Consider the following 11,190-nt stretch of genomic DNA (forward strand, 5'->3'; position numbering starts at 1 on the left):
CCCAGAGGTGGGTCCAGGGGAAAAGAGATATTATAAGGAGCGGGGGGAAAACAAAGACAGTTCCCTGAGTAGGGGGGTTCTGTAAGAGTCAGTGCTAGGACGGACTTCCCTTCAGAGCTTCCTTGAGGTGGGCACCTAAGGGCCCTTGGGCCCAGCGTCTTAAGTTGGTTGAGGCTCAGGTGGGAAGGAGCTGGGCCAGGTCAGGTTTTACAGAATCACTTACAACCCAGGGCTGGGCCTCGCTGGCAGGCTGTGGGCAGCAGCCAAGACCAAGGTCTTATAGAGGTCCTTGACTTCCTGCGTGGAGGATTAGTTGTGGTTTGTGCTGGGGTGCCTTGGGGACAGAGATGTAGAAGACCTATGAGCTCGGGGGGTGACAGTGGCAGATCCCAAGAGACCCGTGCACACTGCTGTTCTCTGAGTTCAACAGGAACTGAGGCCCAGAGACGAAAGGCCCTGGACTGCAGGCTTTGCCTGAGGACCCCACCCACCGGGCCTCATGGCCTCATTGCCAAGACTCTTCCATGCCAACTCCGATTATGGCAGCTCCTTCTTGGTTATGTCTCTGGCCAAGAGCTTCATATTCCGAATGTGTGTGGGTCTTTCTAGGCTCTGGAGGCCCACCAAAGCTCAGAGATGGCAAGTGTGTCCACCGCGGCAGGACAGGTACCAGAAGAACCCCTGCAGGGTGTTGGAGACGTGGTGCCTGACTGTGGCTGCAGCGCTCCCGGTGGCATGGCACAAGCCATGACTGCTCCCACCCTGGGGTAACGCGGAGTGGGTGCCGAGGCCAGCTCCCTGGGGACGCTGAGCAGCTGGCATGCGGGCTGAGATTAATGAGACGTGATTGAACGGGGTAGATGAAACCCAGCACCTCGGGTGGGATGGAGATGGATGGCCCCCAGCTGTCCTGGATGATCTGAGGGTGTCCGGCAGTGAACACACGGGGCCCGGGGCCCTGGGTGACATCTAGGACAAGGTGAGGACAACACTGACGCATGCTCCCGCTGCGCCGGCAGGCGTAGGAAGCGAAGCATGGTAGACGTGGTGGCTCAGATGACACTGGCCTTGATGCTGGGTTCCAGGTAGCCCAACTATAGGAGTGACCTGGAGTGGCTGAACCTAGGGCAGGAAAGAGCTGGCACCCTGGTTCAGGTAGAGAAGGAGAGATCACAGCAACAGGCACCGACTGAGAGTCCTATGGTGGACACATGCGCTCGGGCTGGCCTAGGTTCCTGGCTGTGTGACCTTGGGCAGAGTGCTATGCCTCTCTGAGCCTCTGTCTCTTTGTCTGAAATGGAAGGTGTAAGGAGTTATAAGGCCAGGAGGCTCAGGGCATTTCCTGACACATGGTGAGCCTACTGGTGGTGAGCTCTGACCTCTGACACCCTGGCCCTGAGGGAGTCAGGGGTTCTAGCCCCTCTTCCTGCTGCTACTCCCCATCTCTCCTGCACATGGCAGCCCAGCACCTGGTGTGTCCGAGCCTGCAGCAAGCTTGGGGGTTACACCAGTGAAAAAGACAGAGCCCGGCTGTGCTGTGCTGGGGGGGGGAGTCAGATCAGATGTCATGGGTGAGTACAGCAAGGGGACAAAAGCTAGGCTGGGCAACAAGGGGGGTTCTCTCAGGTTTGGGGACAAAGCAGGGGTGAGGGTAGGGAGCAGTTCAGGAGAGATCTAAGGTAAGGCAGAGGGGCTGTGGCATGCTGAGGAAGTAGATGCCAGGTAGACTCACGTGCAAAGGTTCTGAGGTTGAGACACACAGTGGTCTTAACTAAGGACTTCTTAATTGACAGATAAGTTAGCCTCCCGGGGGTTGGGGAGTTGGGGACAGCTCCTTCTGTTAGGTGGAGGTAAATGGGGGTCAGGAAACCCACAAGATGGTCAGTGTGTGTCCGTCCCACTGCCCTGAGAATAGCCTTCCAGTCTTGTTAACGGAGGCATCCGTTACACAGGGTTGAGGTGAAAAGACTGGAGGAGAATGAGCCAGAGAGGGAGGTGAGCCTGCCTGTGTCACATAGCTCTGTGTTGACCCCAGAAGCTCTTATTTCCAGTGCCTGCACACTTCCGTCTCCCTTGGGGCAGACACGTCACCCTTGAAACCCAGGTAACTTACCAGGTAGTTCAGCGGTGATGGTACAATGTCCCACGCTATAGAGGAGGAACAGAGACCTGGGGCAGTTTGCCCTAGAAGACCTGGATGATGAAGGCAGCAGCAAGCCCTAGTGTCTGATCCTGAGGTCCGAGCCTTGGCCCCAGAAAGTAGCCAGGTTTGTTCCTGAAGGCAGAAGCATGGGTAGTGGCCTGGTGGCCCAGTGCTAGCTTCTAGAAAGGAATGGTGATGAGCGCTGGGAGCTCTGGCTGGCCTGAGGCATCCCCGTCTTCCTCATCCAGAGTACCAGCGTGGTCTTGAGTGGTTATTACGATGGCATTGGGGGAGGCTGGGCCAGCCTGGCCCTGAGAGGAATCTGCCAGGCCTGAACTGCTACAAGGGATGCATCCCCACTGATTTTCTCATCTCTCATGGGTGGCCAGGACACGAGCCACACGTTCCCATGTCCTGTCCTTGTCCGTTGAGCCGAGCAGTGTCCTCATGGGGGTGGAAGCCTGGGTTGGCACAGGTGAGATGACTCTTCACTGACACGACAGGTATGCCCCGCTGTGTCTGGAGGGTCCTGGAAACCCGGGCACTCGTCATTTTGCCACATAAGAAACTGAGCCAAGAGAAGGCTGAGGTTCCCCAAGAGTCTCAGGGTGGGCCATTCCCATCCAGACCACCACAGGCAGATGCCATCAGCTGTACTGCTAGGCCTGGGTTGCTCCAACCATGCCTGTGGAGTGCTTCCATTCAGCTTCTTGTGTGAGAGAACCAGGGTTCAGGCCAATGCCTGCACTACAGGGAGTGAGGACTTGCCAAGAAGAGGATCCCACTGGGGCCTTGGGCTTGACATCCTGGGTCCTGCATCCATGTAGGACTCGGACCGTGTTTCCTCTTTCGTCCTGGCCCAGTTTCCCTCACGGGAAGCCTGGAACCCAGCTGAGCCCGGGATCATCATTTCAGTTTGGAGATACCAGGATTCTGAATCCTTGAAGGTCAGGGCATAACCCCAGCTGGGCCAACCTGGCCACTGAAGCAAAGCCTGAGACAGAAGAGCACTGCCCAGGTGACTCAGACGGTCACCAGCTCTGACCTTGCCCCTCTACTCCCCAGTAGCCGTTGCCCACTGGTGTTGCTGGCTGTTCTCCTTCCTTTCCATCCAAGGATTCATGGGAAGGGACATCATTCAGCCTGAAGTCGGCTGGACGGCTCTTTGCCAATGCTGCACGGATTGGTGTGGTCTTGCTTGCGTTGCTGCATGGCTCCCAAGGGACTCGGCGCTGTCATGATCTTAGGCTCTGGGCAGCTGCCCTTCCCTCTGACTTGCTCTAAGATGTGTTTCGGGGCTTAGCTGAGTCCAGTCTCAAGTGTCCCCTTGAGCCTTGGGGGTAGGCGGCGGGTACCTGTGCCACACTGTCATGCCCAGACTCATCCCCCTCGCCCTGTGGCCAGTCCTCTGTGGAGGGCTCTCCATTTGTCTCCCTGCTCACCATCGCTGTGGTTTTCTCTCTCCTTCCTCCCAGGTGTGTCTGTGTGTTTGAGGAGCACCCTCATGGGGAGCAGGGGAGGATGGTCCTGCCTGTCTGACCCCTAGACCCCACCCCCACCCCTTGCACACCTGCACCTTGATTGGGTGAGCGACTGGGCGGAGGGCCAGGTGCTGTTGTCAGCATCTTTGTGGCCTTGTCCTATCCCTGCCAGTACGAGGCCTCAACGGGTGGTGGGCAGACAGCCCAGCATGAGGACAGGGCAACTAACACACACGGGACACAGTGATGGGAACCTCCTCCCCACTGTGCGTCACAGGGAGAGTAGGAGCCAGGCCTCAGCCCAAGCCATCCCTGGAGCAGGGAATCAGGAGAGGGCCACTGCAGGGTTACCTTGTGGGTTTTGGGGAACCATGAGCCTTATGCCTACCCTGGCCTGTCTTGGAAGGGCAGGGCCGAGTGAGGCCAGCACCTCTCTGAACCAGGGCCCCCTTAAACCTATTCCTTCGGCCTCTTCCTACCGCTACTTACTTGCTTGGTATCTTGCACAGCTCTAGCCAGCCTGGTCTTGGCTAAGGTGATATTGGTTTAGCTCAGATCTAAGCAGGGGGAGGGACTCTTTGTATGGCTGGTTTTGTATGAGCAATACACATGTGCTTAAATGGCATTGAGGGGGTGGGTAATTGCTTGCCTTACCAAGGCCCCAGACATGCATGCCTGTCACTCCTCCACACACCAGCATGGGTCCCTTTGGATGATCATAGCTGCACATGTCCTGTGTGTGTGTGTGCACAAAGGACACACACACACACACTCATGCTTATGTGCCTGCCTGCATGCTGTCTCGGTGCATATATCAGCACCCTTGTGTCTGCGTACTGAGTCAGCCATACACCTGTGTGTGCACCTGCACGCCAATGTGGTTCCCAGACCGAGGAGGACCTGCATTACAGACTGAGGGCTCTCAGACAGACTGGTTCCTGCTTCTCAAGACGGCAAGTGGAAGGACTTTACCCCCTCTGGGACAATCTCTGCTGGTGGGAGGGGAAACTGAGGCCCTGTGTCACAGGAGCCAAACTCTGCAGCTACGACAGTTTTGTGTGGTACGGGTGAGGACAGATGAGCTGTCGGCCGCCTGGGCAGCCTTGTGACACCCACGTTGGCCCTGCAGTGGGGAGGGAGAAAGGTGGGTCAGACTGGCCTCTGACCCAGGTTGGAACCTCAGCGCGCACTGCTGGAGCGTCCTCTCAATGTGTCCCCACCGCCTCCCTCCCTCTTTCCCTCTGCTGGTCACAGTTTTAAATTGGCTTCACTTTAACACAAAGTCTAGACATTTTTTTTTTTTCCAAAGCTCTCTTTCCTGGAGTCTCCCTGGGGGAGGAGCCGAGGTGGAGGTGGCTCTGTGGACACTATTTCAAGGCTTTCTTTGACAAATGTGCATTTCTCAGACCACCTTGTGTCCTTGTTAGAACACAACTGTCTAGGGCCTTTGCAGTTTCTGGAGTCTGGAGCACAGGGTGTGAGCCCGAGCCAGGTCTGGCCGAGTCCAGCTTGCAGGGGACCTAGCCAGCTCTCCCCAGGGCAGACTTTGGGACTTGGTTTCCTCGTGGGAAAGGGAAGGATGAATCAGATGGGCTGTGGGCTCTGATCCCTGCTGCTGTCCTGTCCTCTGTGGCTCAGGGTGAGCCGTCAAGTCACCTTGCTGCTTACCATCAAATTACCCAGGAAAGGGCTGGGTTCCCCCACACTGTACAGAAAAGCAGTGGCTAAGAGACAGAGTGATTTACCCACAGTCAGGCTGTGCGGGGAGGGCCTCTTGACTCCTGACCCTGAGTGTTTCAGGAGCCTTGATCCTGGCCCAGGCTTTGCTGTGTTACTTGGGACAAAGCCCTGTCCTTCTCTGAGCCTCTGATTCTGGAAGGGGATGTAGGGATCCAATCGTGTTGGTCCCAAGTCCTGACCTCCCTTTGGGCAGCATGCTGTCCTTGGGAGTACCTCACTAGGGAATGTGTCTAACTCTTGACCCTTCTCCTTTAGCTTAGTTATGCTAACAGGACCAGCCCTCCTGCTGCTGAGATCCTGGCCCTTGCACCCCACCACACGGGAGGCCCACCACCAGCACGTTCTGCTCCCCTCCCCCACGGAAGCTGAGACAAGGGAATTATTTTTGGAACAAGAGCAGTTACACAACAAATGAATTATTTATCTTTGGGCTTGGAGAATGAGGCATTTTGCTGGGCTTCTTAATTCTCATCTGGATTTGGGGGTGCCCACTAAGATGTGTGGACATGTCTGTCCTGTACACAGATGTTAGGGGTGTATGTGTGTGTGTGCGTGCCTCCCATGTGAGCTTTGATTTTGTAGGTGTTGTGTAGGCCAGCAGTTGCCTGTGGACACCGTGTGCCGGGTGTGCCCTGGAGGGGGTCAGGGCACTCAGGCCCACCCGTTCCTTTCAGTTTCCCTTCTCTGCCTTGGTGCTCAGACTGTCCCCACCCCTACTGTAACTCTTCCTTGATTCTCTCTTCCCTGCCTTGACAACCCCAGCCCGCCCTTGCTTTGAGGAAGCAGGGGACCTGGGGCACTTGCTGGTGCGGAGTCCCTGGTTCTGAAGGATGATAAAAGAGGGACGGGAGCCTACACTGATCTGAACAAGAGAGGTTGGGCCCCCACACTGACCTGCCATTCTCTCTTGATGCCACCTTTCAGGACTTAGGTGACAGATGGGCTTCTTCCTCCCTGTCTCCACCTCGCTCACCGTCCCCCAGTGTTGCACTTCTGGCTCCTGTGGGAACTGCCTGAAGTTCTGACCCCTGAACCCAAAGAGGAGGAGGAGGAAGAGCAAGAAGAAGTCAAAGCCTGGGAACCTGCACTTCTGACAGTGACCTAGAGCCACAAAGCAACGCCTAGTGCCTGCTTGTAGCCCTTCACAACAGCAGGAGCCAGCTGTGTCCACCCTGCCCAGGGCTCCTGTGCTGGAGGTCACCCCCAAGATGGTGGTGGCTCCAGGGAGGACTGTGCTACCGGTCCCGCCCTCTGGCCGCTAGGTCCTTCTGTTCTCTGGCCCTTCACCCCAGCTGGGTCTATAAGGGGCTGAAGTGTGGGCCATGCTGCGCCTGGGGCTGTGCGCGGCGGCGCTGCTGTGCGTGTGCCAGCCGGGTGCTGTGCATGCTGACTGCTGGCTCATCGAGGGGGACAAGGGCTACGTGTGGCTGGCCATCTGCAGCCAGAACCAGCCGCCATATGAGACCATCCCCCAGCACATCAACAGCACTGTGCACGACCTGCGGCTCAACGAGAACAAGCTCAAGGCTGTGCTCTACTCCTCGCTCAATCGCTTCGGGAACCTCACGGACCTCAACCTCACCAAGAATGAGATCTCCTACATTGAGGATGGTGCCTTCTTGGGCCAGACGAGCCTGCAGGTCCTTCAGCTGGGCTACAACCGGCTCAGCAACCTGACTGAGGGCATGCTGCGTGGCATGAGCCGCCTGCAGTTCCTCTTTGTCCAGCACAACCTCATCGAGGTGGTGACGCCCACCGCCTTCTCCGAGTGCCCCAGCCTCATTAGCATCGATCTGTCCTCCAACCGCCTCAGCCGTCTTGATGGCGCCACCTTTGCCAGCCTTGCCAGCCTGATGGTGTGTGAGCTGGCCGGCAACCCCTTCAACTGTGAGTGTGACCTCTTCGGCTTCCTCGCCTGGCTTGTGGTCTTCAACAATGTCACCAAGAACTATGACCGCCTGCAGTGTGAGTCACCGAGGGAGTTTGCTGGTTACCCATTGCTTGTGCCCCGACCTTACCATAGCCTCAATGCCATAACTGTCCTGCAGGCCAAGTGCCGCAATGGCTCCCTGCTTGCCCGGCCTGTGAGTCACCCCACGCCCTACTCCACGGATGCCCAGAGGGAGCCCGATGAGAATTCAGGCTTCAATCCTGATGAGATTCTCTCAGTGGAGCCGCCAGCCTCGTCTACCACAGATGCGTCTGCTGGACCTGCCATCAAACTGCACCAAGTCACCTTCACCTCGGCCACCCTGGTTGTCATCATCCCGCATCCTTACAGCAAGATGTACGTACTGGTCCAGTACAACAACAGCTACTTCTCTGATGTCATGACGCTCAAGAACAAGAAAGAGATTGTGACGCTGGACAAGCTGCGGGCGCACACCGAGTACACCTTCTGTGTCACCTCGCTGCGTAACAGCCGCCGCTTCAACCACACCTGTCTGACCTTCACCACGCGGGACCCCGTGCCCGGGGACCTGGCCCCCAGCACCTCCACCACCACACATTACATCATGACGATCCTGGGCTGCCTCTTCGGCATGGTCATCGTGCTGGGGGCGGTCTACTACTGCCTGCGCAAGCGACGCATGCAGGAGGAGAAGCAGAAGTCTGTCAATGTCAAGAAGACTATCTTGGAGATGCGCTATGGTGCTGACGTGGATGCCGGCACCATTGTGCATGCGGCCCAGAAGCTGGGTGAGCCACCCGTGCTGCCTGTGGCCCGCATGTCCTCTATTCCCTCCATAATCGGGGAGAAGCTGCCCACTTCCAAAGGGCTGGAGGCCGGGCTAGAAACGCCCAAGGTAGCTACCAAAGGCAACTACATTGAGGTGCGCACGGGTGCTGCAGGGGACAGCCTGGCCCGGCCTGAGGAAGATCTCCCAGACATTGAAAATGGCCAGGGCTCAGCGGCTGAGATCTCCACCATTGCCAAGGAAGTGGACAAGGTCAACCAGATCATTAACAATTGTATCGATGCCCTCAAGCTTGACTCAGCCTCTTTCCTAGGGGGTGGCAGTGGTGGTGGGGACTCTGATCTGGCCTTCGAGTGCCAGTCCCTCCCTGCAGCTACTGCTGCCCCCTCAGCTGCCGCCCCTGGGGCTCTAGAGCGACCCAGCTTCCTGTCACCCCCTTTCAAGGAGAGTTCCCACCACCCGCTGCAGCGCCAGCTGAGCGCTGATGCCGCGGTATCCCGCAAGACCTGCAGCGTATCATCCAGTGGCTCCATCAAGAGTGCCAAGGTCTTCAGCCTGGACGTGCCGGACCATCCGAGTACCCCCGGGCTGACTAAGGCCGACTCCAAGTACATAGAAAAAGGCAGCCCACTCAACAGCCCGCTGGACCGGCTTCCACTGGTGCCCACGAGCAGCAGTGGTAGCAGTGGTGGGGGTGGTGGCATTCACCACCTGGAGGTAAAGCCAGCCTACCACTGCAGCGAGCACCGGCACAGCTTTCCTGCTCTCTACTACGAGGAGGGCAACGACAGCCTGAGCCAGCGCGTATCCTTCCTCAAGCCACTGACCCGTTCCAAGCGTGACTCCACCTATTCTCAGCTCTCCCCCAGACATTACTACTCAGGGTATTCCTCCAGCCCTGAGTATTCGTCTGAGAGCACACATAAGATCTGGGAGCGCTTCCGGCCCTACAAGAAGCACCACCGCGAGGAGGTGTACATGGCTGCTGGCCATGCCCTGCGCAAGAAGGTCCAGTTCGCCAAGGATGAGGACCTGCATGACATCCTTGATTACTGGAAGGGGGTCTCAGCCCAGCAGAAGCTGTGACCCTCTCCTCCCCCACCGGTGAGGTGAGGGGGAGGGCAGGGGCACTCGGGGGGATGGGCCCCGCCAGGGTGGCCGGGAGGCGGGGGACAGGCCAAAGGGTCCGGACCAAGGGGCCCGGGCCTAGGAGTGGACGTACACGCACACCCGCACGCACGCGCACACACACACATACACTTGACCACCACCTGACTGTGAAGCAACACCCAACAATAACGGGCAGGAAAACAAACATTTTCCTTAAAGTTTACAACCTGCTACCGAAACCAGTTGTCTCTACTGTGCTGCCCAAGGGACTCATGGGGCTGGGGAAAGAGACCAGAGAAGGTGTGGGGTCTGGGACTCAGGCGGGTTTGATGGAAAAAGAGATTGGGGTAGAAGCAAACCATAGCTAGCCCTCTTGTTCAAGGAGGGTATCCTCCAAGCTGGGGAACATTTCCCTTGAAGATCTGGCAGCATGTGGATGTTGGGCATCCTCTCCTCCCACTTTATGGATGGCCCAGAGAGGAAAAGCCCCAGGGGTCTCACCCACCAGGTTACAGCTTTGTCTCCCAGCTTCCTGGCCCAGTGCTGGCCCCGCCTCCAGCTGCTCCTCTGGGCCCCACCCCCTCCACCAACTACTCCTTCCAAAGCTGTGGTCTCAGGGGGCTAGGGACTGAGGTAGGCAGGTGCTTTTCTTCTCCAGAAAGTTCATGGGCACCCACAAAGTGAAAGACTATGGTCCCTAGCCCTAGATGGTCAGGGGAGAGGAATGTCCTGCTGACCAGAGAGAAGCCGAGGCAAAGGGTGCCACCAACCCCCTTCACGTGTCTTCCAAGTAGCCCCAGGGAGCTGCCTGGGGTTGGGGTGGTGGGCCGACCTGCTCCCCACTGGTATCTCAGGTGCAGGCCCCCATGCCACAGCCCCTTAGTTTCTCTGGGTCTCCCAGACCCCTATCCACTACAGAGAGGCAACAGTGAATGGCAAGGCCTGGGGCCAGTGTGGAGGCGATCTGGAATGTGGGGATTCCTCTCTGCACCCTGTACCCACACTTGCTTGGCCCCTGCTGTGTGCAGCATCTTGGCCTGCCTAGGAAGGCATCTGCCTCCACCCTACCCTGTCTCACTCCCTGGCTAGAGGGGCTCCCATGTTTCCATGGCAATGACCACAGTCCTTCTTCTGACCCACTCCCAACACCAATCAAAGCACAAACAGTGAGGTGCCCCCTACAGCCCTGGTCAGGGAGCAGGCCAGGTTCCTGGCCCCTCCCCTTCCCTAGCTAGTCTGTTGCCACGGCAACCCAGTGCCTGGCAGTTGGTGCCCAGAGGGACTAACTGACCAACCGTTGGGCTCTGAAGTTCTCTCAGTGTGGGTGGCAGCAGAGGGTGGTTAAGGAGGCCTGGCTAGGTGGCAGATCTCTCAAGAGCCAGCAGCTTCTAGGGATAAACTCTGGAGGTTCTTCTGGAGACCCGAGGCTAGCCTATGGCACCGCCTTTGCCTTTGAGTAGGCAGTGGGCCTATGGAGGATGGGGATAGTCGCACTAGGCAGTTCTGCCCCCTGCCCGTGTGCCTTTTGGCTTGCCATTGAGATAGGGAGGAACCTCCTTGGCTCTACCCCGAACCCTTCCAGAGACCCTCACTCCTGTCACTCTTTTGGGTTTCTTGAGATGAGAGAGTGTGACTGTGGAGTGTGTGTGGGGGGGAATGGGGGTGGCATCTCATTTGACCAGTGAGGGCTCTGACCAGGAAAGCTAGGGCTATCCTTGGGGGTGGGGTACAGGGAAGGACTGGGGTGGGAGACTTGACTGAATGCCTCTATTACATCGACTTTGGGGTGGGCCGAGCCCAGGGCTCACTCAGGGGTGACATTTGCAAAAAAGAAAAAAAAAAGAAAAAAAAAAAGACTGTTCTCCTGGGGAGAGGAGGAGATTGGCCAGCCTGGGTATGAAGAGCAGTGCTCCCCCAGCCACAAACCTGTCCTCACCCCACCCTACACCTATCACCCCAAGAAGAGCAGGCAGGCTGAGAGGCCAGGGGTGTGAGCGAGCAGACCCCTGTTATCTTT

At 57.6% G+C, this 11,190-nt stretch overlaps 1 protein-coding gene across 1 annotated transcript; it reads left to right on the forward strand.

Annotated features, from left to right (window-relative positions):
* Positions 1 to 6,313: 6,313 nt before the first annotated feature.
* Elfn2 (extracellular leucine rich repeat and fibronectin type III domain containing 2) lies at positions 6,314 to 10,854 on the forward strand. Its single transcript, XM_050165720.1, has one exon. The coding sequence runs from the start codon at positions 6,687 to 6,689 to the stop codon at positions 9,147 to 9,149; it is 2,463 nt and encodes an 820-aa protein (XP_050021677.1). The 5' UTR covers positions 6,314 to 6,686; the 3' UTR covers positions 9,150 to 10,854.
* Positions 10,855 to 11,190: the final 336 nt, after the last annotated feature.

This window comes from Alexandromys fortis, unplaced genomic scaffold, assembly GCF_014885135.2.
Source record: "Alexandromys fortis isolate MF-2015 unplaced genomic scaffold, M_Fortis_MF-2015_v1.1 scaffold_157, whole genome shotgun sequence".
Classification (NCBI taxonomy): domain Eukaryota; kingdom Metazoa; phylum Chordata; class Mammalia; order Rodentia; family Cricetidae; genus Alexandromys; species Alexandromys fortis.